At 50.7% G+C, this 27732-nt stretch overlaps 2 protein-coding genes across 6 annotated transcripts in view; both read left to right on the forward strand.

Moving 5' to 3' along the window:
- The window catches only part of TNR (tenascin R), an 83421-nt gene extending 74081 nt beyond the window's left edge, over positions 1 to 9340 (forward strand). For all 4 annotated transcript variants that reach the window (XM_063344050.1, XM_063344052.1, XM_063344053.1 and 1 more), the window contains 5 exons: positions 16 to 167; positions 1148 to 1244; positions 2055 to 2216; positions 3770 to 3933; positions 4372 to 9340. In XM_063344050.1, coding sequence (XP_063200120.1) covers positions 16 to 167; positions 1148 to 1244; positions 2055 to 2216; positions 3770 to 3933; positions 4372 to 4491 — 695 coding nt within the window. In that variant the 3' untranslated portion in view covers positions 4492 to 9340. The remainder of the gene's footprint in view (positions 1 to 15; positions 168 to 1147; positions 1245 to 2054; positions 2217 to 3769; positions 3934 to 4371) is intronic.
- Positions 9341 to 17835: 8495 nt separating this feature from the next.
- Positions 17836 to 27389, forward strand: KIAA0040 (KIAA0040 ortholog). 2 transcript variants are annotated; one of them, XM_063344933.1, is made up of 2 exons: positions 17836 to 17895; positions 23861 to 27389. In XM_063344933.1, exon 2 carries the CDS (start codon positions 23972 to 23974, stop codon positions 24302 to 24304), a length of 333 nt encoding a protein of 110 aa, XP_063201003.1. In that variant the 5' UTR covers positions 17836 to 17895; positions 23861 to 23971; the 3' UTR covers positions 24305 to 27389. The 2 variants fall into 2 exon arrangements, with proteins under 2 accessions (XP_063201003.1, XP_063201002.1); XM_063344932.1 differs by lacking the exon at positions 17836 to 17895 and adding an exon at positions 18155 to 18303.
- The last annotated feature ends 343 nt before the right edge of the window (positions 27390 to 27732 follow it).

Here is a 27732-nt window from a genome sequence, read left to right on the forward strand (position 1 = left end):
TTTCTAATTTTGCAGGTGGCCGTGTCTTTGCTAACCCCCAGGACTGCGCCCAGCACCTGATGAACGGAGACACACTGAGTGGCATCTACACCATCTCTATCAACGGGGACCTCAGCCAGCGAGTGCAGGTCTACTGCGACATGACCACCGATGGAGGTGGCTGGATTGTGAGTAGCCATACCGTTGTCCTACATGTTGTCCCCATCGCAAAGTAACCCAGCCTTATCCTACCGGGAATGTCAAGCACCACACTGCACGGGAATGACAGCAGGCTTAATATCGCATGCTTCATTTCCCACACCACAGGGAATTGCCCACGCTCCAGCAATAATAGTTACACTTGGAGAAATGCCCTTTGATTTATTTGACATGTTTGCAGTGCTTCTGGAGAGCAAAATCTGAGAGAGAAGCTGATTTATTGTTCTAGAAATGAAATTAATGGCCAATAGCTTTCATGGGGAATGATTCACACTGCCTGCAGTAGGAGGGTGTCAGGCATTACCCTAATTGAGTCTGCACAGGATCATTTTAGAATCAAATGCCTGTTTAGCTTTTGAATTGCACAGACTGAATTGCACAAACACTGCTTGTCTTGACATAGATGGATTGACAGCTTAAGTAAATAATGCTCTGGTGCTTTGATTTTATCGTGTCAAATGCTTACTTACATGTGTTACCCAAAACACTGCTAGATGTATAGTCGAAACAAAACAAAACAAAAACCCACTTCCTCAAATGCTGATTTCTATCATGGATGTTATTTTAGCCAGGAAGTTTCCCTCCACCTCAGTCTGCTTCAGAGCATCCACTTGGATACCACAGAAAGAGCCAGATGAAAGCACAATCTCATGCTAAAAACCAGAGGCACCATGGGTTGGGTACAGCAGAAAGCTTGAAGGCTGATTCCTTCCTATTATGACATTGATTTGCCTTGTCCATCATCTAACAGCTCTTCAGTTACTCCATCTGCACATTAATTAATTATATGACTACAATTAACACTAACTGGATGGGCATTGCAATTTTCTCTCCTGAAAGAGACAATGGAAAGACAAAGTATTGTCTTTATTTTGTGTATCCAAAGCTTGGCAAAGCCATCCCTCATCTCCTTCACACTGATTTTCCCCTTGGTCTTCCTCCACCACAGGTCTTCCAGAGGCGGCAGAACGGACTGACTGATTTCTTCCGGAAATGGGCAGATTACCGGGTTGGCTTTGGAAACTTGGAGGATGAGTTTTGGCTGGGTAAGACCTTCACCAGTTGTCTTTCATCGATGTGTCAAACTCAAGCTTCCTGTGTACCATGCTGCTCGCCTATGCCAGCTGTTGGCTCCTTGCCTTTCACCCCACTCCTCTACGGTTTCTGTTGGACAGTTTTCCTTCCATTCATTCCTTGCCTTTCACATTAGAAAGTCACTCATGGGCACACCACATAAAAGCACATTGTGAAGACTAGCAGCTCCCTCATTTGATGCTCTTAGGGGAGAAGGGGGTACACTGGGGGTTTTCATGGACCAAAACACATCATCCTCCTTTGGATGACTACAGGTCGCATTGGTGTCATCTATGGCACATGGACCTCACCTGGCCTTGGCCAGTAGCCCAGTGCCCAGAGAAAGTGGGAAAGGGGTGAGTGGGAGACCCAGCATGGCTCTGAAATAGAGTGTGCTCCCCCTAAACCTCCATGCGAACCAAGGCTAGCCCTGCACCATAAACACACTCTGGCTTGTACGGGAGCTTAACAGCAACAAGAGAAACATCAGGGCTCCACAGCTGAATGCACCCCAGCTTCAGCAGCATGGAGAAAGCTGAGCCTTGGCCTTGAATCCACCTCTCACAGCCATGGGTAGGTGAAGCTTGAGTGGGGACAGAGACCTCTGACCCCACCAGTGCCAGGAGAGACAAAGACTTAACCAGAAGTGCTGCTGCTCTCTGGTTCCTCTCCTCACTCTAATTTCCCACAGCCGTTTTATTTGCCTAGAGCTTTTTTTGTTTGCTCACAGAGCAGATCCAGGCACCAGGTCTCACCAGATGTCTCATTGCTTGCCTCACCAGGCTTGGACAACATCCACAAGATTACGTCCCAAGGGCGCTACGAGTTGCGAATAGACATGAGGGATGGACAGGAAGCAGCATATGCCTACTACGACAAGTTCTCCATCGGCGACTCACGGAGCTTGTACAAGCTGCGAATTGGGGACTACAATGGCACTTCAGGTACAGCCTCAGTGCTAGTGAGTAGTGGAGAAATCCTGGGATGGCTGGGTCTGAAACTGTAAAGGAAATCCTGCAGCCCATCATGTAAACCAGGCTGACAAATGCCACTAATACAGGGAATTTTCCATTGGGGTTAGATATTTAATATCAGAGGCATTGCTGTTCAAATAACCAGGTCAGTCATCAGAGGTGTCATCTCACTTGGCAATAACTGCAGCTTGCTATTGATCCTGTGCTGGAGGCTGTATTTATCACCCTCCCACAGCAATGGAAAAATCTGAAATCCTGTGCATTGTTTCCTCACACAGACGCCAAACACAGCGCAGTTTTGCAAGGACACTGTCACACCTGCTTGCTCGGTTGATGAAGCATCACTAGGCTTTGCCCACCAGAAAACAGTGGGTGATGGTGGATGGACAGAGGGTATGGGGGTCTCTTCCTCAAGAAGGGGGAGACAGGTACAGCTGCAGCCCCTTTAGCTGGGATAGACATGCCCAGTGCAAGGCTCCATGATCCATACAAAACTTCACCACCACGTACTTAGCGAGAAACCCCACACCATATCTAAGATGCAAGAATTTTCCTATACAATATCTGGTAGTTGCCATTGGAAGAGAAGCAACAGGGATCTTGGTTGTGCGCAACACAGCATTTGCTCTGACCTTAAGTCCCAGGGCATGAGGCACGCAACCTATTGCCAAAAATGCCAGTAACAGTGCTGCAGACAAGACAGCTTCCCCTTCTGCATGCAAGCCACCTGACCAAGAAGCCTCTGCTCCATCTTGAGCAGAGAGAGCCACGACTCACCAAATGGTTCATTGCCGAGAGGTTTTCTAGCAAGCCTCTCAATGGCTGGACTGCACACAGCTAGCATGGGTCCACTTTGTATTTTCTTAGGGACTACCAAGGAGCATATTAAGAATGTCTCCTGTAAATGCATCACTCATTTGTAATAATGACCAGATTTGTCTTCAGCTCTTCTTTCACCCAGAAGCAACTCTCTTGTTTCTTAGTAAGGAGAGGAGATGAGCTTGGTGGTTTTGGTGGAATAAGACATCATGCACCTTCTAAAAGCTTCTTCCCCCTTTCCAAAGGGAGAAGAGAAGGCCAAACATCTTAGTTCAAGAGACAAATGCTTGGCCTCCTCTGTGAGAAAAAGTTCCCTTTGCCTAACAGGAGGGAAGGAGGCTGAAAGCATCCTGAAGTTATGTAGTTATGTAGCAGATCCAGGTTTCAGGAAATCAGGGATGCCTAAATCTAGGATTTAATTCATTTCTGAAACACTGAAGTTCAAAACCAAAATCATATAGCATTTTATCTCCCAAATGCAAGCAGCCTCTAAGATTTGCTATGGTCTGTACTGATCTTAAATAGACAGCAGTGGACCTCAGATGAACCAATTATGAGCAATTCCAGTCAACATTATTCCCAGACCTTCAGCTGCTTAACCTGTTAATTGACAGGCTACCACATACACCAGAATATCCTAATTTCCTTGTGAAAAGACTAGATGATTCTGGCTCCATCACTCCTAATGGCACCTCTTTCCACAGGAGACTCCCTCACCTATCATCAGGGCCGCCCCTTCTCCACCAAGGACAGGGACAATGACGTTGCTGTGACCAACTGTGCCATGTCCTATAAAGGGGCCTGGTGGTATAAGAACTGCCACCGCACCAACCTCAACGGCAAGTACGGAGAGTCCCGGCACAGTCAGGTAAGGGCAGAGCTGGGCTGAAAGCCTTCAGCATTTCTTCTAGCAGCACAAACAAGCATGACAGCAAGCTGGGGCGGCGTGGTCGGTGCACCAGGGTCAGGTGCACCGCTGGGGTGACTCAACACAAGCTGGGGCAAAGTGAACCACTTTCAAGCCATTTGGGGCAGTACTTCATGCCTCACACTGGCTGCCATAGTCATTTACTGTAGCATCTTATTAAGTTACATTTAAAAAATACATCCATAAAATTTGATCAGAAGCCTTTGAGCAGTGGGAAAAACACATCAAGCCAGAGAAGCAGAAGCGTTTCTTGCTCCTGCTGTAGCAAGTTCTTCCTTCTGGCTTCTCTATGGTAGTCAACATTTTTTCCTTCCCCTCCCACTCTAGTTTTGTGTTAGAGTCTTTCTTTATCCTGTGCCTTTCTCTCCCTCCTGCCAGGGGATTAACTGGTACCACTGGAAAGGCCACGAGTTCTCCATCCCCTTCGTGGAAATGAAGATGCGACCTTACAACCACCGTAACATCTCTGGGAGGAAGCGACGGTCCCTACAGCTCTGAGACAGCTGAATCCCCTCCCATTTTCCACCACCTGACCTTTTCTGTCATTTGTTTGTATTTTATAATATGAAAAGAGGAAAACAAATTACTACTCGTCTTGAGATAGCAACCAGCCCCTCACAAGTGCTGGAGGGAACCACGGCACAAGGAAAGGCCGTGGGAAAGGAAAGACCTCATTGCTTTGCATCTCTCCCAGAGAAATACTAAATTTTCAGTCTCCCTGCCCTAATACTCTGGCCCATAACACAAGAAGAAAGAGAGAGAGAGACAGACAGGTTTTTGATATTTTTTTAAAAGACTTAGAAATCCTCAGCAAACCCTGTTAGAAATGTTTGTCATGGGGCTCATGGAAGAAACCTTCCCCCTGGGGACCTTGGTGTGGCCATTTCCACCCCAGTCATGGCCAGGGACATCCATCCTCTCCCTGCCTCCCTGTCCACTCCTGGCAGGGAGGTCTCAATCTTCATGCCATCCTGTAGACACCAACTCTTCCAGCAGGCAGACCAGTTTCTCCTTCTGGCCAAGGGCACACAGCCTCGTCATCCCTCCCTTATGTGCAAGCACTGTACACATGGAGACAAAGTGAGAATGAGCAAACACAAGGCTCATTCCATTTCCAGTTTTCACAGATCACACCAGGAGGGCTTGGTAAATATCTGCATGTGTAGGTGAACTCTAGAGAACCCACAACTCACGTGTTGGCCCCACCACAGCCAAAGTCATCCTCGTGTACATGGGTTGCAGGGGAAAAAGAGCTACTCCACCAGCCCCAACCTGCATCATCCACTTCTCTGAGCTGAATTCATCCCACTTCGGGTTCATGATATCTGCCTGAGTTATGCTGAGCTTGATGGAGAAAAAAAGAGTCAAATTAGAGGACTTGGGAGAAAAATCACTACTTGTGGTCTTGAAGTCTAGGGCCCGTTTCCTCTGCTATTTGTATATGCCATCCACGCAGTCTGTCACAGAGGTCATTGGTCCCAAACCAAAGAGTTTCAGAGAAGGACCAGCAACCAAATGAGCTATCACACAACCGCAGCCCAGCCTGAAGCTGGCAGCTGGCACAGGTGCTCTTGTTCAGGGATCTCCATGCACACGGGAAAGGATGATGACGCAAATGAGGGAAGACAAGTGCAAGCTGAGAAACGCCCGTTCCTTTCCTTCTCCTACACCATCCCTCTTCATCGCCATCACAAGAGGCGCTCAAATCTCAGTGCCTTGGTATCACCATCTCTCTAATGGGAAATCAACTGTTTCCCATCCTGGAAGAAGGCTTAGTCCACTCAGATTTTGGAACACTTCAAGACCCTTGGAAGAATAGATGAGTTTGCTCTTCCTGTCCTTAACTTCTCCTATCTTAAGGAAGATACACCCTTCAGATAGCTCTGGCTGCGCTCTGTTGTCATTGACACCACCTCCACGTAGCCCAAACAACCACCACGCTGGAGTCACTCCTCTGCTGAGGGCTCTGATCAATGCTGGGCATTGTCACTGGCCTGGTCTCAGAAAAGAGACTCATCCTCATGTCCGAGGACAATGCAGCTCATTGCTGGGTTCGCAGCCAAGGGAGCATTACAAATACTAAACACTGCTTTTTGATTTTATTACACTGACGCAGCATTGTCTCAAGAAACATCTTCCAGATGGCAACATAAAGCATTCTTTGCAGTAGTTTATAATTCAGGCCAGTGTCTCTTTCATGGTCATGCTCCTGGATTTTCTGACATTACTCACAACGGCTGCAGAGCTGAAGTGGGAAATGCAGCCTCCTTGTCTATACCACATACTGGCACATGAAATCATAGCTAATCCCAAAGTCAGGAACAGATACAGGGTCCAGCCCTTCAGGCTTACAAGCTGCAGTCCAACCTGGAGGAATCTCGTATGTAAATGAGGCATCTCTTCTTACTTTCTATCAGCATCAAACCAGGCAACAAGTCAACCATTTGAGGAACAGGTGAGTCAGAGAGGCTGCAGATGATGGGATCTCTTGCAGGACATGGCCAGTGTCACAGATGGCAGCATGTCACATCTCCTGAGCAGTCTGCCCTGTTTTAGGTTCCAAAAGCCAACAAGAAGCAGCAGATAGAACTGATTAACACCTAAGAAGCTTCCTAGTAGGCCAGCAGAATAGTATTTTTCCCATCATCACCAAGAGTTTATAGGCAAGAAGCACGTGAACAAAAGCACTATAGGGCAGTGGTTATAACTAGGACCAGAGATTGGCAGTGGATGGATTCATCACCTGTCTCGGATGCTGTTTTTTGCTTATCTACCCAGGTGAAAGGAAGAGACATCAGTGGAAACACGGGACCTCATTATTCACAATCAAGTGGAAGGCAAGAAACCTCTCTTTTCAAAAGTACGAGTCAAACAGAAAATCAAAACATGCCAAGCTTTCCCAGCAGGTTCAAAAGAGGATCCTCAAAAAGGCTGATGATTCTCTAAATAGATTTACTGGTGTATATCTCTCCCTCCCTGCTCATGTCTGTCATCCCTTCTAAGCCCTGTAACCAGGATGAAAGGGCCAAGTAGACACAACTCCATCGTTGAGTCTGCAGGATGCCCTTGGAGATAATATCTGACCTTCCAGTGCCATTATATACATATTCTGGTCTCAGATCTCACACATGGTACGAGGGTGTTGCCTTCCCGTTACCTTGGTGAAATGCAGTTGCTAAAATCTTTTAAAGGAAGAACTTCTACACGTCATGGTTTTCTCCTGGTGATAACCTAACCCAAGCCTAGAAAAACAATCAGTAACAACCCAGTCATTTGGGACATTGTCCCTTGTTCACATTGTCCATATACAGATGAAATTTTCCAGTTATTTATTTTTTATCATTGCCTGATGATTTTTTTTTGGACAAAGTTCCTGCCAGTGTTTTCAAGCAAATATGTGCTCAGCATTGATGCTACAAAACAACCAGGTGATTAAGTGTCTCTTCACTCTCCATCACTGGTTGAGCAAAGCCTTTTTCTGATTTCATTCTCTAACCAGAGCAAGTTTGGCCCTGTCCCCTATCAGAGTAGTGCTGAGACTGAAAGAAGTCTTCGCAACAGGCCTGAAGTTCTGAGAAACCCAGCCTGGATCCTGTGCAATGCTCATCTCAAGAGACTTTGGCTCTAGCACAGGAACCATTGCTGGCCTCTGGTGGCTCCTCTGCCATCCAGCTCGTATGTCTCAGGCTTGCCCCAGGCCCTCTAAGTAAACTGAAGCTGTACCCAAACCACACTATCCACTGCGAGATGCCAATTCCCACAACATGAAGCAGGGAGAAGCATATCAAATCCTTCACCCAGCAGAGCACTGCACATGCCCAGGACCCCTGCAGACTTTCAAAGCCACTTCTTCTAACTCCAAAATCCTGGGAAGAAACATCAAGGGAATTTCTTATCTCTTGCCCAATTTTGATTTCGCTTGGCTTCCATTCCTGTCAGACCTCCAAGCCCACCTTTCCACCCCACACTGTACTAAAACGTAACCAAAGGAAAAACAAAGGCCTGAAAGGAAAAGCTGCATTTAGTAAAGTGATCCTTAAGACAGCATTTATAAATTAATAATTTGGGGAAAGAAAGAGACCAGGCCTTCCCCAAAGGTAGCCTTCTCCCCAAAGGTTTGGGAGAAGGATGCTGGAAGAGCACAGCCACACAAAGGTTGGGAAGAAGTCTTTGCTTCTACTCCTTATCTTTGCATTACTTTACCATGAGCATCTCAAGGCCTAGTACCAGTCTAAATGCCCTCTTGCCCCAAACTCTTACCTCCTTCCCAAAGTGATGTTCACCCCAGGTGGAGCCTCAGGGTGTGAAAAGTACAGCTCAGCCACCTTTGTCCCCAGTGGTGCAGCAGGCAAGGGCTCGGGCAGTGATGTCCCCCCACTGGGTCGTCCCTGTGCCTGCAACAGTCTTAGAGGGACCTGCCAAAATACGGCAGAAGCCAAAAAACCCTCTCAGTGTCAGCACATACCCTTCATCCAGACCCAGAGCCGCCCTCTTGGTATGTCCCCACCATCGCACTCTGGAGTGACCACACACTTTCTGCCCTGTTCCCCCCAGCAACACCCACAAGCTTTGACCTTACCAGACACTGCCAGCAAAGAGCTCTCATCCCCCAAAAAACTTTGATTCATGCTTATAGCCACTAACAAAGGGCTCTGTCCCAGGGCTAAGTGAGAAGCCCATCCCTGTTTCTGCCAACCAAGCACCTCAGGGTGAACATCAAATGCAACTGAGCCCCTTGGGGACCATGGGTATCCTCCAGGATCACCTTCCCCCTTCTTTAAACCTGCTGGTGCCCAGATGCTGGTGGCAGCTCCTTTCCCCTTCCAGGGGGTGGTTTGGGGTAAGGGGGAGGGAAAGTCTCTTGCCTGGGGAGATGCTGATGCCCAGACCTGCCTCGGTACCCAGGCTGCAGCTCTCCAGGAGTCAGTAATTTCTCAGAAGGATGGTAATACAAAGACCTAACAAACAAACAAGCAGCCCCCTGTTACAGGTGTTACCCTGGAATTGTGCTTATTACTTTAAAAAAATTAAAACCCATAAATAAGAAGGAAGAACGGAGGCAACGAAATCCCTTGGACAGGTTCTGATGAACTCAAACTCAAACCAACACAAACAAATGAGGGGGAAGATAAAAGCAAATAAATGCATAAATAAAATAAATAATATAAATAAATAATATATTAAACAACCCTCCCCACCCTGTAATGAAAACGTAGCTCGGAGAATGGGATCGACGCTTGTTAACCATTGTTAACTAGAATTTTTAGTCCTGACCGCTCTTAGGCTATGTATAGTTCCTTTTTTTAATGCATTTTCTATATATTAATAAAAGATACCGAAAGAGTGAGCTGTGTGCCTGTCCAGGGGTGGGAGAGGGGTCCTAGTGCATCCAAGCCTGGCAGCATCACAGCCCCAACCTCATTCCAAGTGGGGATGTGCATCCCCTGTCCTTAATCCTCGTTTACCCAATGGAAGAAAGAGCATGAGGGGCTCATTAGCAAGGATTCACGGGCTCTCACCCTCCTGCAAGGTCATGCCTTGCCTCACTGGAGCTCAGATAATTTTGCATATGAAGCAGTTGGCCATGGAGGCTTCTTTTTTTTGCTTCACAGTTTGCAGCTGAGCTGCAAGGTGTCACGCAGACGAAACAGCCACCCTGGCGAGCTCAGCAGCAGCTGGAAGAGGGCACACTCCTTGTTTGCAAAGCACGCCAAGAAACATGAACTGGGAGAAACAGAGCAGCCAAGAGACAAAGGACATCCAGTGGGATAAAAAAAAAATACAGAGGGAGGAAATTTGTGGGGGCAGCCCAGCATTCCTGCAAACTGCCCAAAGCAGCAGTGCCATCTCCATCCTTGGAGGTGTTCAAGATCAGGCTGGAGAAAGCCCTAAGCAACCTGGTCCGCCGCCTGAGTTGCTTTGGGCAGCAGGTTGGACCGGAGACTCCCGAGGTCCCCACTGCCCAACTTACCGTATTAAAATAAATAACAATAAAGTGACTACAAAGTCAGGTTGGCACAGCCAGTGTTTTAACCCTGGCAAGGCAGGGAACTGCACTTTGGCCTGAGTCCAACGCAAGATGTTTTGTTAATAAAGTTAGCTGCTCCCATGAGCCAGAGAGGCCCTCAGCTCTACAGTTTGCAATCAGAGAAACCAAAGCCACGGTGTGAATGCTTGGGAGCAGAACGAAACAACCCCAAAGCCTTCAGTTAAGGCCTATCTCCTGGTTTGAACAGCAATCTTTCCCAGCATGAAGGAAACCCCACTGAAAACCTAATTGCAAGATAATTTCCAGCAGAACATGCTTCCAGTGGGAAGCTGGGGCTGGGGCGGGGGGGGACAGACACCAAAAAAACCCCACCCAACTTTGATTTAGAAAAAAATCTCTGGGACAAGTAGGAATTTCAGAGGATTTTGAAAGTCTCCTCTCATTTCACACAGAGACTTTATTTAGACCTTAAGTCTAAATGTCTTAAGTTTTCATGTTTGACACGTAGCCAGGCAGGATGAGAAAGCCCGAAAGAAGTTCTTTTGCCAGACCGCTTCAATATTTTCTAAATTTAATTTCAGAGAGACAAAACAGGAAAATTTGCTTTGCGGCAGCTTCTCAACTTCTCTTTCTTGCTCCAATTTGAGAGAAAGAAAAAAAGGAAGTTGTGAGCGCGGGGATCCCCCGTCTCAGCCACAGCCACCAGCACAGTGAAAAGCCAAGTCTGAAGCCTGATGGACTCAACTGTCTGGATTAAATGACCGTTTTCATGTCTGAAGGGAGTAAATGCCATGGAAGACCCTCCAGGCAAGCCCGGGGGTCTGCCCTGAGCACACAGGAGCTGAGAGATGGAGATGGGTTTGGGATGGGGAGTAAGGGTTGCCTGCACCAGTGCTTTGCATCCTAGTCTTGCACCGCTTGGCCAAGCAGTTGGCCCAAAGCAGTTGTTTTCATTTACAGTCCCTTAAAGAAGGGCAGTGCCCTCCACTCTACACCCCACCCCCCCACCCCATTCAGCACATCTGGGACGAAGTGAGGCCCTAAGGACCTCCGTTCCCTGCAGAGCACACCAAAAAAAGATCACCTGAAGGAAACATGGACTCTCTGGTACAATAACTAGATGCATGAGGTGGGCATGCACCACTCAGAGGTTGGTACCCAGAGAAGGCAGGAGCATGTGGAACCATGGCATCACTCCAGATTATAACCCACCTCTCAAAATCAGAGCCATGCTTCATAAAGGATGGGAAGTGGGTGAGGGCTGGCACAAGCCCTTTCCTAAATGCTCCAGGCTTTGACTTAAGCCCAGGGAAGTGTTTTGCCCCACCACACCAAGTCCTGATGAGCTTCTGCCTCAACACCCATTGCAGGTGCCCACCACCCTCATTGCACAGGCCTCCTCTGTCCTTGAACAGCTCAAAGCCATATGTACACTTTAGACATGGTTCTGCAGTATCACACGTGATGATACCTCACATTTCCAGCCTCTCCAAGGAGCACACCTCCCCAGGCAGCCCAGGCTTTGCGCAGGCAGCACCCGCAGGAAGCATGGCCACGCTGCAGGCAGCCACGCTCCTCTTTGGGCACTTCCAGATGCCACAGAGCGTCCCACCACCAGCCCCCCCATCTACACTTTGTACAGAGATATTTCATCACAGCCCTCTTACCAAAGTCCCCTTCTTGCATTTGTTCCACCAACAAACATCAGGAGGGTGTACAAAGGTCCTCAGCAAGCGTGTTGGACTCCTTCCCAAACCTGAAGCCCGGGCAACGCATTCTCAGCAACACACCCTGCAACCTCAGCCCAAAAAAAGACAAGGGAAATGCTTGCCCAGGAGCAAGCAGCGCCATGGGAGGAGGTGTAGTGCCTACAGGAGCAAGGCTGGAGCAGGTCGATAAAGGGGCATCCTCATCCCGTGAATTCACAGCTGCTTTCTGCCTTGCAGGCTGTGATTTTTATAGCACCATCTTTAACATCCTTGGGGTTTAATTCCCCCTCATAAGCCTGGATGTGTTCATCATCCCTTTAAAATCCTCATTGCCATTTTTATATTTGCAACTCCTGTGGCTACAAGCTCTAAAGCTTAATTATGGAAATTGTAAAAAAAAATAAAAAATATTCACTCTTTTAATCAAATCTAAATGCAGGGCTTTTAAAATTCATTGATTTATCCCCTCTCCCTGGGATGAAGAGTGCTCTGAATAGCAGCCCACAGGCTTATTCCCCCTTCCCTGTGCTACAGCCACAGCCTCAACATGCAGCGATTTTTCTGCTTCCAACCTGTTTCATCAGTCTTTCCCTCAAAAAAAAAAAAAAGCCGTACATTATATTTGAGGCAAGATCCTAGCTGTGATGAGGGACTTTCTTATAGTGGCACTTCTCTCCCTTCCAATATTTGGGATTGCTTTCTGCTGTCAGTAGGGATGTTGGAGGTGTGCTGCCCTTCTCTAGCACGCGACATGCGATGTATAAACACGCTTATTCCCAGCAGGGTGGCTAACCCTCTTGCTCCCACCCAAATTATCTCCCCGGTGTTACCTCTCCGCAGGCATCAGGGCCTGATGCAGCTGCTGGATGGTGGAGCGGAGCACACTGGGATGCTGGTGGGAACACAAGCCACCTCTGTTGGCCACAACAGCCCCTTGTCCCCGCACTGTCCCCTGCATTTGGTGACATCGCGACAAAGGTTTGAAGGAAATAGCTCTGCAGATGTTTATGAGAAAAGTCCTCCCCAAAAGTGTGAGAAGGAGGGGATGAAGTGGGTGGGAAACCCTCCCTCTAAGGATTTCAGGAGAAGGCATTGAAAAAGGAGAGGAGCAGCAAGAGGACAGGACAGAAGGAACAGCACCAGCAGCCGGTGTCCCCCCTGCTCCCGAGAACAGGGTCTGGCACTCCTCCCCATCCCGTGTCCCCTGCTGCACTTGAGTCATGCCGAAAGCAGCCAGCATCTGCCTGCTCACTGTCTCGTATCAGTTCCTCACCCGCAGCACAAGGCCACCTCTCCCCCCCTGCCCAAGGGTGACTTTGCCCCTCCAAATAAAGGAACCTGCTCTCCCTTGTTGGGGGGCACAAAGAAGCAAAACACACCCAGGAGAAAGGCCTTCCTTCGATGTGTTTTTCCTCTTTCACCCACCATGATTTGCATTCCGCTCTCAGTTCCCTCCCATGGTGGGTGAGGCCCCACTAAGCCAACCTGCCCAAACCCCCATGCCCAGCTCCACCCTCCCCACAAAGCCCTGCTAGCAAATAAGATGAGGAGGAAGACTTTGAATTGTGAAGAACAAGGGTCAAATAGGCCTCCTCCCCAGGCAGGAGCTAAGCCCCAAGGGCAGCACAGAACGTCTGTGCACAAGGGCACACCTTGTCCAACCACTCTGGTGCCACCAGCCAAAATCCTCATGTAGTCCCGATCTGGGGCACATCAGCTTACTAGAGATCTCCAGGAACAGCCTCCCCCATGGAAGTGGCTTATGGAACAGAAGGGATAATAACAACTTTTTAAAAAAATAATAATTTGGTAGCTGCTTATCATTAAAGAAACGTGATGTGGGAAACCCCGGTGTGGGAAACCCCCGGGAACAGCCGCTTCCCACTACTGGGGGCACTGGGGCCATTCCCAAGCATCACTCACTCCTCTGCCTTTGGTTCACACCTCCCACAAATCCAGCCAGCAAGATGCTGCTGGTGACCTCACTGCCGTATCAAGGGAAGAGGCAATCTCATTCACTAATGAGTTTTCATCCCCTGGCCTTCATGTAACTAATCCTTCAGCTATTCCTGAATGGGAAGGCACCACGTTACGCTGCCGGGACCTGCCTGGCCCAGCACTTTCCCACCTCCCTCACCCACCGCCAGCACTGCCTGTGGGATTTCCTCAGGAAGGAGTTCCTGAAGGCTCATGCACACAAAACAATGATCAGCTCTAAACCAACAAAAAGCCTGACCACTTTCCTCCCACACCCCATGGCACACACTGAAACACACCCCAAGCAGAGACACACACCCTGCCTCCTCCATGCACACAAGCAGGTCCCTGTACCCAATCTTTGCTCAACACAAGCACCAAGTGGGATGCGAGGATGCACCCGAGGACCCCACCTCGCTCCCCACCCCTTTTTTTCCCCTAAGCACCTGGGAAAGATGCTCCAGCAGACCCAGACCCAGACCCACCTCAGCAAGCCCAGCTGTACCGAAAGCCTCACAGCTGATGGGTGGAGAAGAGGCACCCACCAAAAACCTCACCAGTTTTGGGGCACTTGCCCTAAGAGCAGCCTTTCTCCCATCGCTGCCCATGCAGCACTGAGCCTCAGGCACTTAAGAGAGGACCCAAACCAGTGCACAGACAACAAAGTGGGACCCAGGTGGACAGGGCCACCCAAGCCTAACCCACCCCCGGGGCTCTCCCTATCCCACAGAGGGCAGAGCCAAACAGACCCAAACCGAGGGAGAGGAGAGGATGAAGCAGCTGCCACGGAGCCTGTCAGCCCCAAAAACACCAGGTCAGTGTTTATCCTCCACCCCCAAAAGGGTCCTGTTCCTATCCTATCCTATCCTACCCTATCCCATGCCTTGCGTTTCTCCTCCGAAGCCAGAAAGCCTATGCTGCTGTTAAAGTAAATAGCAAGGGTTGCTATTTTTATCCAGCCCACTACCAGGCATGCTTTATTTTTGGTGTTTAAACTGCAGGCTTTTTCGTGGGAGGGGGAAGAGGGAGGGGAAAAGGCAGAAGCATGGGGGAAAAATGAGAGGAATGTTTCTCTGGAAGCAGAGATTTCCACTGCTTACTTTAAGCCAGACCGGTATCTGCAAACACAAACCACAACCAGGAGGGAGGGGTGCTCATGTCTGCAGGCACTTCACATCTCCTCCCATACCAAGGAAAACCCAAATATATTGGTCCTGGTTACCAGCTGGGTGTTATCAAGGCAGAAGTGAAGCTCCCACCTGTGTAATGGGGCAAACTGGTAAATAAATCAGCTGAATCAAGTGAAACAAGGGGGTGTTTCTATTTTCAGTGTAAAATTAGTAGTGTTTTCCAAATAAAATTAGGGGTTGAGGGGACCTTGGAGGAAATGGAAGTTATCAGGGGGGCTTTTCAGCATGGGAAAGGCTTTGATCTTGCAGGGAAATAAGGAGTTTGTCAAGGATGAATGGAAAACAGGGGCTGGAGGTAGGATTTGATTTTCAGCTGGTCCCAGGCCTGGGCTCAGATCAACATCCTGTGATGTGACAGGAGCTTGTCTTGTTGGAGCTTAATAAGTTTCTCAGCTTTAGGGGCATCAGCAAGCAGAGAGATGCGTAATCTGGAGCAGCAGTGATTCATCGATATCTGAGTCATGGCTTCCTCTCACCCATTAAAGTTTCTGAAAAACAAAGCGCAATCCCTTGGACCCCATATTCACTGGATGCCAAACAAAACTAGGAGGTGGCAGGTTGAAACTCACCCTAAAATCTAATTTTTTCCGCACTGCATGTGAAGGAGCTGTGGACTCCTCACTGCAGGAGATATCTGCAGGGTTAAGCTTCAAATGGCATTTATATTTTTTCAAATATATGCACCACCATGGAGAATAGGATGCCAGGCTAGACAGAGCTGTGGTGTGGCTGATTATATTTGTATATTCTTGTGTTAATTCTAAGTTTCTTCAAGTCCATCCAATGCTTTCCAACTTGGTCTAATGGTATCACTCCACTCGATGGCATCAAGACTCTACAGGTAGCAGCATCATGAGCAGTTTAAGTGCTGAGGTCAGTGTTATCGGTGCCACCAGCTCTGCCTCTTTGTCACAACACTCTCACCTGAAACCAAGTGGGTGCCAAAGAACCGTGCTCGGAGGGGCCCTCGAGAAGCTGGGGAAGGTGGAAGCGGCTCCTCCCTCAGCGAGGCCTCTGCCAAATTAAATTAGCTACAAGAAAGGACCAAGCCCCAGCAGGGCTGTTTGCCCAGGGAACAAAGCAAACCTCCCAGCCACCGCAGTGGCAGCGCTGTTGGGGACAGGCAGGGCTTTCATCCCACTCAACCCCGGGGACAGGCACCCCTGAGCCTGATGCCTCTGGCCACGCTTGCCCTTGGAGACCTCTAATATAATAAATATTTCCGGGCAAACCTATTAGGGTGGTTTCAAAGGTGACATCACACTTTCTGGTGCTGTGAAGTGGCCGGGTGTCCCCTGGCTGACTGCCAGCACCCAGGTGGCTTCTTCTGAGTGCCCGGGGAAGGGTGTTTTTGTAAGGTGATTTGGTACCCGCAAGTGAGGGAACTGCTGCAGCTTAGTGATGAGTGGAGAGCCAGGATGCAGAGAGCCGGGACGGGGTGAGATGTGATGTGGAGGGACGGGATGGGGTAAGCTGTGGTGTGGTGAGCCATGAACATGGTGCAAAGCCCAGGGACCTCCATCCTGCAGCATAAAACCAAGGCAAAATCTCCTGGCATTAACAAGCAGCAAATCTTCAGGTAAGAAGTGTTCCTGCAGCACATAAACACCTTGCCAAAGGCTACTAAGAGGCACTTAGCACAAGGTGTAGCCTGCAACATGCGTTTCTTGGGGTTTCTCACCCTTCTAGCCCTAGCGCTATGATGAAGGCTGCAGGAGGGAGGGCTGCAGAGGCATTCAAGGCTGGCAGGCAGCTTCCCTCCATCCCTCCACCCCTCCTCGCCGCCCCTCTTTCCTCGTATTCCCACTGCAGCTTTGCTCCTGGTGCTGCTAGGGCATGGCATCCGGAGCACAGGGGCTGTTTTCCAGCAGCCTCGAAGGGTCAGGCAGCCCCGGGTACCCCAGCTGGATGAGTTAGCACCAAGGCCAAGTGGAAAAGCAAAGCCACTGGCTCTGGAGCATGAAGGAGGGTGAGCAGGGCAAGCCCAAAAGTTTTGCAATCCGAAAGGATTCAAGCTGGCCAGAAAAATTCCAGCAAAACATTTTTCTAGTTGCAGCTTGCCCGGCTGTCAACATCACAACACTGCACAGAGATCGCTCAGCCATGGACTAGAACGCAATTGGGATCCGGTGATTCCTGGATATCCCTCATATGGCAATAAAAAAGAAGATGGAGAGAAAACAGCAAGTGAAAGCTGGGGGTGGCCATCTGAATTGAACTGAAATCTAACTTTGAAAATATCAAAACCCTGCATAACCTTCAGTGCCTTCCTTGGGTCGAAACATCATTTATTATCTTCATGGGCACATACCACTTATAACGCTGGTGGGTGCTGCCTGTGGAGGAGAGCAACCCCCAGGGTGTCCCCTTCCCGTGGGGATGCTCCATCACCTCCTGCTCAGCTGCAGCGTCCCCTTTCCAGGGACAAAGCGTGGGCATCGGGGCGGCACGGTGGTGACAGGGTGCAGCATAGCAGTCCTGCTGCTGCGTTTCGGGAGATGGAGTTCTGTCCTGTCCTTAAATCTCCCAACAACAGCAGCAGCAGCATCGCCTCCCCTGCAAACCCCCACCGCAGCCCCCCCCCCCCCCAAAAAAAAGTTTCTGGGGAAATCTCTGCTGTGCCGAAACCCGGCCCCCCCTCTCAGCGAGGGAAAACACTTTATTCTCTCGCTCTTCCCAGCAATTTTTGGCATATTTCAGGCCTGGTTTGGTACCTCCCTCCGCGCCTCCTTCCTAGACTAAACAACTCCCAACTTCGCCAGCCCTTCCTGAGTGCCCGGAACCGGCAGTGCCCGCGGACTCCGCAGCACGGAGATGCCGCCTTTGTCCCCCCCCCCCCGCACAGTTTTGGGATTGTGTAAGGTGGTGGGAAACAGGGTGCCGAGGCTCCGCGGGGAGCCCCAGGTGGGGCAGGGAGGGCGGCGGGGACGGGCCGGGGGCGGAGGCAGGCAGGACGGGGCGTCCCATTTCTTCCGGCCGCCGGCAGCCTTTGCCGGGGCGGGCGGGTAGGACGAGGCGAGGGGCCGGGAGCGCGGAGGTAGGTCGGCCGGCGGGGTCGGGGTAGGGGGGTGGTGTCGTCCTCGGGAGGAGGGTCCCGGGAGGAGTCGCTCCCCGCAGCTGCCGGGCATCGCCAGCCGGGATGGTGTTATCCTTGACTTTGTGTTACCCAAACCCGAGGCTTGTCCCCTTTTTCTTTCTTTAAGGCCACAGCATCTGCTTCCCCGTACCCTTCCGGGTGGGCAGCAGCCCTGCCGCGGCGAGATTGGCACTGGGGATGGGGTTTGGGGAGTGGATGGTGGCACAGCCTGTGGGGCAGATGCTGGCAGAGCCGGGTGGGGACAGTGGCAACTTGAGAAATGGCGGTGAAGAGCAACCAGCTCTCAGGGGACGTTTGTCAGAAGGCGGCCTGCCCAGCACCAGGGGTTTCCCGTTGCAAAAGCTAGAGGTAAGGCTGCAACCAACAAATTTTGCTGTTACTTTCTCCCCTGGAGAACCGCCGGGCTGGCCCCCTGGTCCTCCTGCAACCAAAAATGTCTGCGATCCACCCCAGGAAGGGCTGGGTGGGGGCTGCTGGCCAGCCTTGGAATCGGGGGGGGGCAGCGTTGCCTGTGCCGTGCCACGGAGGAGACCGAGGTATCCCAGAGCAGCTCCCGCTGCTGTCCGGGATGGCAGCAGTGCCACATTTCTGAAGGCAAAACTTTATGTTCTGGCCGGGAGTTGGTTGCACCCATCCCGGCGCCGGCGGCAGCCGCGCGTGTGCAGACGGCGATCACAGCGTGGGCTCCAGCCAGCAGCTTGCCAAATCGTTTCACTTTAACCCTCTTATCCAACTATCCTATCGGTAGTTTTCCAAGTAGTTTTCCCCTTTAGGGGATGAAAGCATCTATGTGCTGCTTCTGGCTGGGAGGTTTGATGGCGGTGGGAATAAGACGAAGTTGGTTTTGTTTGCTGGGTGGTGGCTTTTTTGTGTTTGTTTTGTGTGGTTTTTTTTTTTTCTTTTTTTTTTTTTTTTTTTAACATTTGAGGGAGGTCTCTGGAGCCTGCTGCAAATTCTGGGAGACTAGTGGCAAAACTCTTACTATTCACCATTTCCAAAAAAGTGCAATTCCAGCTAAGGAAAATGTTCACCCTCAGTGTCAGGTTTCATCCAGTTTTCCTTTAAGTCTGCAGGTGCAAGCAGGAAAATAGATGTCACTCGTGTGTGTGTGTAGCTGTGTCTCTGCCAGCTCTTACCAGAAAGCTTGCAGGCTCTGAGAGCGAAGCCTCTCCTAGTCTGACTCATAGCTATCACTGCCAATGTAAAGTGGGTATAAAGCTGATATAAAGCCAGTAACAGAAGGAAATGGTCGAGTTTAATATTGTGACTCCTGCTTTGCCCCACTTGGCATCTACTGCATGAGGTGAGATCTCACCAGAAGCAAGGTCTCATCTGCAGTAAGGAAATGGGGGTGGCTGCAGGTCAGATGCTTTCGTGTCATCCCTGCAAGTCTTGAGTTGCAGCTGGACGCCAAGCGTGGGGGAGTTCAAATAACCTAGAAGTACTGGGGGCCAAACCCCACAGGCCATGGGCTGTAGGTTGGTTGTCCTCTGGAGCTACCCTTGCTCTCAATATGGATGCAGGGAGAGGCACCTGAGCCGGTCTGCGTGTCAGCCAAGAGGAGCGGGTTGAGCTTTGTTAGGCTGGAGGAGACTTCACGCAGACATGGGAGCCTGTTGAGGGTTGAGTCTAAAGGACTTGCAAAATCAGGTCCTAAAACGTCTCCAGCTCTCTCCCCTCTGCCATGGTGACCCTGCGTAGCAGTTTCCAGCCCTTTGCCCCCTGTTTCCAGCCAACTGCAACTTTTCTGCAAACTCTACCTCCATCCCCAGCCACTGTGGTTGCTTTGCAGCGCACAGGATGTGGGCAAGCCAGCATTGCCAAGGCAACCCCTTTGTTTTGATTTCCCCATGCTCAGGCTGGCAGCCTCTACCCCTCCAGCTCAGCCAGACGAGCCATGCACGCTGATAGTTTGTGGTGCCATCCCATGCTGGCCCTCAAAAGGAGCTTGTTTTCCACCCACGGCTGCCTGTAAATTTGGGAGGAGTAGCAGATGCTCCCCACCCTTGAAAAAAAAAGCTACTTCAGAGCCAACGTGGATTAAAGAACCTCATGTTGGATGCCCGATTTTGATTAAAAGTTACACAAGCCACGGAAACCCAACCATGCAGAGCTGCCATACATCCCTGGTCACAGGGTTTCCCGAGCAAGTTACCATGTCAGCTTTCCCCTGACTTGCTGCCAGCACTGGCTACCCAAAAACAAAGAGCTCATTTAGCAGGGCATTTAGCATCCCTCCCCGAGATGCTGCCCTGTCTCCCAGTGCCTCCCTGGCCCCATTTTTTGGGCCCGTACCTTGATCCAAAAAAAACCAGCCGACATCCCAGCTGCAGCTCCATGTGCACGGGGCGTCCGGTTCATACCCACAGTGGACTCTGGCACAGCTCTCCCCATTTGTTCCCCCTCGAAGGGGACATGTTGCTGTCACTCCAAATTGAGCAGCAGCATGGATTTTTCCTAAATGCAGCTCCTTGCTGCTCACGCGGGCTTTCAACTGGCTATGAGAGGCCTTGGGTAACCCCTCTGCCCTTGGAGTTGCGGCTGAAGAGGCACCGCTTTTTCTGCTCTCCCCTCCCACCCCCCCCCCCCCCTTATTTTTTTTTTTTTTAATTAAACTGAAGAACCCCTTTCTTTGGTGCACAGACATCCCTTCATCTACAAAACAAAGGGCGATGCACGCACCCGAAAAGAAAAGGCATTTGAACACCAGCTGCACAGCCACGCTGAAAGGTGGCCCTGGGATCTCAGTGCTGCTTGCTCAGGGTGGTGGCAGGTACCTCTGCCATCTACTTGCAAGGGATGCTTGGCCTGCTGCCGTCCATCCCTGGCTGGGTACTTCCCAGGAAGAAGCAGCTAGGCAGCAAAGGCCTCTGCAGCGCGTTCAGCTGCCCTTTAAAGTGGAAACGTTTCAAAGGGCTCTGCCTTTTTTTTTTATTTTGGGCTTTCCTTTTTTTTTTTTTTTTTTCTATGCAAACAATGAATTACAAGTTTAAAAGGAAGTTCCAGCCCTCCTCAGAAGTTTAGAGGCAATAAATATAAAGCAGCTCAGCACAGGAATAAAATTGTACATCCTGTTTTGTCTGAAATTAAGGCGGTTGTTGTTTTGGGGGTTGGTTTGGTTTTTTTTTTTACTTCTTTTTTTTGGAGTGAAGTGTATCATAGTCGTCCAGTATTTCTGCCTGGATAATGAGCTGTCAGAATATTTATGGATAAATGGCAAACCTGCTTCACACAGATGATTCAGGCCGAGGAAAAGCCGCTCTGTTTATTTGTGTTGCAGTTTATTACAGCTGTCTTAAAAACAGGCCTGAGTGAAGATGAAGGCTGGGACAGGGAGCAGTTTGAAGAAGTGATTCTCAACTCTTCCCCTCATGCCTTTTGCTTGTAATGCCTGTGGGCAGCAGATAGCAGAGACCGGCACCCAGAGCACCCTTCCTTTTCGCCCCTGTGAGCAAAAGCAGATCTGTAACACTCACCGCGGGCTCCAGGCAGGGGTTAGGAAGGGGACGGATGGCATTGCAGCCTCCGAGCCTTCCTTGGTAGCCCATGATTTCTCAGTTGGGGACAGCGGTGATATCACCATCCTCTGCCAGGTAGGGAAATGAGGAAATGCAGGGAGCAGCTGGTTTCCTGAGGCCAGGAAGCTGCTCGGCAGCAGAGATGGGGTTGAAAAGGCTCTTCTGCCTCTTCCAGCACCATCCCTCCCTCCTGGGTGCATGCCTGCTTGTCTACCTCTTAACAAAAACCCACCGTATTTTTTTTTATTGTTTAATTCCCCTTCTAGCAAGCATAAACTGGAAGGTGCAGTAGACTAAACAAAACCCCAGCAATAAAACTTGAGCAACAACTGCTTTCATTTAGCCAAAGCCCAAACCACCTCGCAGAGCGCTGTGTTTCATTTGGTTAATCTCAAATGAGAGTTTTTCAGAAAGGCACCTGCAGAAATTCATGTGTCCGTTTTCATCACATTTCCATGCATATGTTCAAAAGAGAAAGCACCAGCTAATTGCGGCCAGCTCCGCTACGTTCCCATGCAGATCGAAACAATAAATTCATAGCGCTCAGTCTGTTTCTGCGGGGAAAAGGGAGGATAAACCTTTTCTTTACATAGGATCTGAGCACTTGGGAAGTCCCAGATTGAGACCTCAGCATCAACACTGAAGGATTGGGCTCTTGGGGTCCTGGCAATCAGGTACAAAAGCCAGTGGTCAGGGGTGGCTGGTGAAAGAAAACGCTGTACAGCATTGTAGGTCCCAGGACAGTGCTTCCGAAAGCAGGTTTTCCCTTAGGAGCCGCCAGCTTCCGCCTGGGCAGCAGCACGAGGGCTATGGTTAGGGTTGGGTGGGACTCATGGTTTCTTTTTTTGGGTGAGGCGGGCAGCTTTGCTGTTGTTTAGGAGGTAGGGTGTGATTGCAAAGCGAGGTGGGAGATGCGCAGTGGCATGCCAGCTGGGTGAACTGGAGCATCCCAAAAAGCTCGGTACAAGAGAGCATCCCTTAGCAGGTGCCTCAACAGCAATAAATGCGATTCAAAGCAAGGAATGGTAGTGCTCCAGACATGGAGCCTTTAACCGAAACCAGCCTGGGTCCCCTTCCCGTTCCTCCCTAGAGACACCTGGGCTCTGCAAGACCTGCCAGAGGGAAAGCTGACAAGTTGGTGGTCACGGGGGTAGGTGGAGCAACCCCTCTGTGAAACCTTTGGAGTTCAGGCTGTACCTCTTATGTTACATGGAAGTGTTGGCTTTCCTTTTACGGTGCCTCAGTTTCCCCTCCTGTGCACATGGGGATTTTGATATTCCCTCAAGAGGCTGTGTGACATGAATCCCAAAGGCTGGCAAAGACACTGATGTACAATACAGTGAAACATGGTATTAGAGCCTGATATAGCTCCTGCCAGCTCTTTATCTGCACAGTCCATAATGTGGTGACCCCAGTGTTGAATCAAAACTGCAAAGTCATGGCACAAAGCCCCCTGCCCTACTCAAAACCCCAGGAGCTTTGCCTGGCCCTAAGAGAGGAGAAAAAAGCAGAGGCAGCAGCTTCCTGCCCCTGCAGGAGGGCTTCCCCGGGAGCCCTGCCTGCCACTCAGCAGCACCTCTCCCTCCCCGAGGGAGAGGAAAACCTTACGTCAGGCTGCAGAAATGCTTCTCAGCCCTACCCAACCCTTGGAGCAATGCCCAGGTGAGGCACAGCAGAGGCTTCTCCGTCCCCAGCCAACCCTTGTCCTCACCCACCGCTGCCTTTGTGGCCAGCCCCAGGTGCATCAAGGCAGCCATAGGTGCCTGACCACAGCCTGGAAGTCCCACTGACCATAGTCCCCATGAAAAATCCAGGTGGTTTAAGCACAGCCCCCATCCAAACCTCTCAGCTGTGCCCCAGGTGCCAGAGCAACAGGACCGGACCCCAGCGTGGTGCCTGGCACAGGCACAAACCATGAGAAATGGTCTGTCCAAACCAGACACCCCATCGCAGTGTAGGTCAGGGGTAAGGAGGGGCCTGTGACGTGTTGACTCCCAGCTCCAATGGCAGCAGTACTGCTCTCTGCAGTGGTCCCTTGCCTGGACCAGGCAAGTCCCTACCTAGACAGGAAGCAAGGGTTGAGGTGTATGTTCAGGGGGACGGGATTTGTGCTCCACCACATGCCAAGATAAGTAAGGATGCCCAAAGCCCTCCTCGCCCATCCCCACCGCCAACAATGAACCCCAGGAGAGGTTGGGAGGCTGTGTTTCTCAGATGGGAACACCCAAAGGGACATGAGTGGCAGCATGGCCCAGCCCCCGTGACCCCAGACCCCTCCAAGGCAGCAGACCTCTCACCCTGCTGAGGCTTTGCCTGTGCTGGCAGCTCAATGGAGAAAGTTGCTGAGGGAGCAGGCACCTGATCTGTGTGGTTTCCCATCTCTGCAGGCACCATCCAAAGGCACTTGTGGAGACCACTAGCTGCTTACAGGAGCTGAACATACCCCAGGGGGCCTTCAAGTAGAGGGAGGAGCACAGTCAGTCTGCCCAGGAGCCAACATGGAGCAGAAGATCAGCTCTTTCTTTAATTCTATCTTGGAGCTCATCCGTACCAAGCATGAGGAAGGTGTCTTCAACACCGTGTGCCTGGCCGTGCTAATGGGTCTGCCCTTTGTTGTCATCATTGCATTCATTTTCATTTGCTGCCACTGCTGCTTCTGCAGCCAGGTGGGAGAAAGCAGGAAGAAAGGTGGCACCAGCAGCAACGGGCAGATGCACGCGGAGAGGAACAAGAAGAAAAAGAAGAAGAAGAAGAAGGATGAAGAGGACCTGTGGATCTCTGCTCAACCCAAGCTGCTCTTGCTGGACAAGAGACCCTCCTTGCCCATCTAGCAGACAGGAGGGTTTCAGGCCCTCCCCTTGGGGATGCCACCACTCCTTTCAGCTGTGCACTGCGGGAGGTGAGGAGATGCCAAGGCTGCTGCCACTTTATGGTGACTTTCCAAAGAGGCTGAGCTAGCACGTTGAGGTGCCAGCACAGAGCAAGGCAGTTTGGCACAGGTTTATGCAAGTCCCTTCTCCCCCACCATGACAGCGTGCCCAATGGCAGAAACCCCTGCAAAGGACAGGTGTGCACATGGACACATGCCCTGCTGAGCACATGAGGATGACCTGCCACCGGGCCGCATGTACCTCCCACCAAAGCATAACACCCACGCACCGGGCTGCCATGCAGCGACTGGGCATGAGGCTCTCCCTCTGCACTTGTGTGCAAGCACACGCGCTGTTGCATGGATAAGAGTGCACGGGACCCACATGCACACAAACACCGAGCTGCTGGAACACTCACCCTGCACAAACATAGATGGCCGCATTTAAAGTAAGCACCGGCATGCCTCATTCGCTTGTCCTGCCGCGGAGATGGCACAACTTGACTGTTGAGGCTCCGTCCAAACCCAGCTCATGTTGGAGGTGCAAAAAAAGCAAAGCATAGAGTTACCCCACAGCTCAAAGATATGCCATCTTCTGGGCCACCAAACAGAAGGCAACTGAGAGCATCTGAAGATGGGTGCCCTTAGCACAACCTTAGAGACGTCAACCCACCATCTTAAAGCAGCAAAGCAGAAGGATGCGTTGCCACCCAGCCAAGAGGCAGGGAGGAGGCTGCAAGACTGGCCCTTTTGCACCAACACTTATAAAAAATCTTCCTTGAAAGACTGTTTTATACAGACTTGCCTTTAGAGAGCCCACCACACTACTGCAAGAGAAGAAACACAAGCTGAGGCTGTGTAAAGGCTTAGCTATGGGCATTAGAGTTATTTATTGAATGACTACTAAAGAAGAGCAGGACCAAAGCGCCTCTGTCGCAGGGCTAGGCACCCCTAAGCAGTGTTGAAGCAGCAGACACGCTTTCCCAGCATGCTCAGCCGTCCCTTTGCCCTGCAGCCTTTGTGCATGTGCAGACGCATAAGCACACGCCGCCGACAGCTGATGCCACGCAGGCAGCTCTGTAGGCCACACAGATTGCTTCTGTATGGCTGTCCAGCCAGCTGGCTCTGGGATTTGGGATGTGCTGTAGGAGCAGAGGGGGTTAATGTTCATGCCCACAGTCATCCCTTACCCAGGGATGCATCATACAGCTGGACCCTGCATCCCTCTCCATCCTCATCTCCCTTGGACGTGCAGTGGCTTGTCTGGGCACAGCAGTTAATGAGACCACACACAGTGCTCACCTCTGCTCTGGGTTTGAAGCTCTGCTCCTCCTACATCTGCATGCCCAGCCTACCTCCTGAAGAGCTGGGGGTCTCTGCTGTCCCCTGCTCTTTTCCCCTCCAGGCTCTGTCTCCGCCAGCTTGTTCTGCCAGCAAGGGATGCACGCGTGTGAAGAGAAGCCCCATGACATCTGTTTTTTTACCCTGTGTCTTTACACTGGATGTTTTCCTCCCACTTTCTTCCACTTCTTAAGCTTCTGGAGCAGTCTGGAGCTGCCAGCCAGAGCCAGACATCTGGGGGACAAGCAGCCAAATCCACATGGGCAAGCCTGGACAGAACTGCTGGACATGACCACTTCCAACACAGGCGAGGGCGATGGCGCCTTCCCCCAGCTCCCAGAGCGCACACCAGCAGGGGGGCAAAGCCACCGGTTAGAAGCGGCCACTTGTGCCACCCAGTCCCAGCGCAGCCTGTTTTGTCCGACTCGGACAGGGCGGCGATGTTAACATCACATCACGGGGTTTGGCTGCATGCAGCTGTGCTCGTAACGGCCGGGAGACCAGGCTTCTCCTCACACAGCCCTTTCAATTGACCCCATATGTGCCTTATTTTCCAGCTTGCTTTGCTAGCACTGAAATAAGTGAGTTCCTTCTCCTCCAAAACAGGAAGCAACATACAATGCTATAAAAAAGAATTAGTATTTGCCACACCTAATCCTAGAAAGAAACATGCAGGAATAACTCTGGGCTCTGTCCCAAAGCCCCAGTCCAGCTGGGACCCTGGAGAACCAGTGCTACACTTGTATTATTCCTTCTTCCTTCCCTCCTTTCCCCTACCCAGGTACTTTTCCCAGTCCTCCTGCCTCCGCCCTCACCAGGTGGGCAAAGCAGTCTCCTCCTGTGGGCAGGAAAGCTGCCCATGCAGGTGTTCCTGCTGCGATTCAGAGGTACCAACAGCCTCAGAGGAAGGGTGGTGTTGCCTGGAGGAATTAAAAAAAAAAAAATTGGAGTGGAGGGAAGCACCATGGGAGGCCAGAGGCTTACCGGAGCAAGCAGGGGCATGGAGACAGCCAGCTATGGCAGAGTACAGCCTACCTGGTGTGGAGCTGATGGGCTTTGCGTGGCTGGCTCCCAGCAAGGAGGTCCTTCTCCAGAAGGGTTAGCGAGTAACATTTCAGGCGAGAGCAACTGATTCCTACAAGAACCAGAGAACTGTTAAGAAAATGTCTGTGTTGGGTCAGACACAACATCTCCAATCTAGGTTTTTGGGAGTTCAGAGCCAGGTCTGAATTTCAAGAGCTTCCCAAAATCATCATTCACACCACCCCCGGGCCGGACAGGGAGGGACTAGAGTACCATCCTGCCCTGATCCATCCAACCAGTGGATGATCTGAGCCTCTGCACCCCATAAAGCATGGGGTTTACTTGCTCAAGGACTGCTGTTTCAGTCAAACCATGCACTGAATCAGCTGTTTCTTGCGACAAAAGCAAAAGAGCAGCAACAGCCTGAGGTGCACCAGGACCTGTCACCCATCAGACAGGCAGCAGCAACCCTGCAGCACCCACACTAACAAGGTGGCAGGAGATGCATGGTACAGAAATTCTGCTGCATGGGTCCCTGCTCTCCAGACGCCTCTGAACTGCCTCCCCACAACTGCATTTCAGTATCAACCTTTTGTTTTCATGAACAGACCTTGCAAAAGTGGGGGAAAAAAATAATATTTTTTGCAATTTTTTTTTTTAAACCAAAAATAAATGACTCTCAAACTGCAAACAAATACCACATTTCTAGCTCTCAGTCATGTGTTTATTTTCCTGGGGAAATCTTTCTTGTATCTGCATCCTGGCCCTAGATAAGACACTGGGAGAGCTCAGCAGGCAGAGGCTGTGCAGCCTCTGCCTGCTGCCAGCTGTGCAGCTTGGAGAGATGTTTTCTTAAAGAAACAGCTTAGCTTAATCGAGTTTAATGGCCTCGACTTGTTAATGAACACGGTCAAGCCGTTCTCTCAAAGGCAGAAAGGAGCAGGAATGTTTGTGCACTGCGACAGGTGGGCTGCACAGGGTTTTTTTCCTTGCAGAGTGTCAGCAGTGCAGACTGTTTAACCACAG

Source organism: Chroicocephalus ridibundus, chromosome 8, assembly GCF_963924245.1.
Source record: "Chroicocephalus ridibundus chromosome 8, bChrRid1.1, whole genome shotgun sequence".
Taxonomy (NCBI): Eukaryota; Metazoa; Chordata; class Aves; order Charadriiformes; family Laridae; genus Chroicocephalus; species Chroicocephalus ridibundus.

What these genes read in the sequence shown, in the direction of transcription:
- KIAA0040 (XM_063344933.1), top strand. Translation starts at nt 23,972, where the DNA reads ATGGAGCAGAAGATCAGCTCTTTCTTTAATTCTATCTTGGAGCTCATC.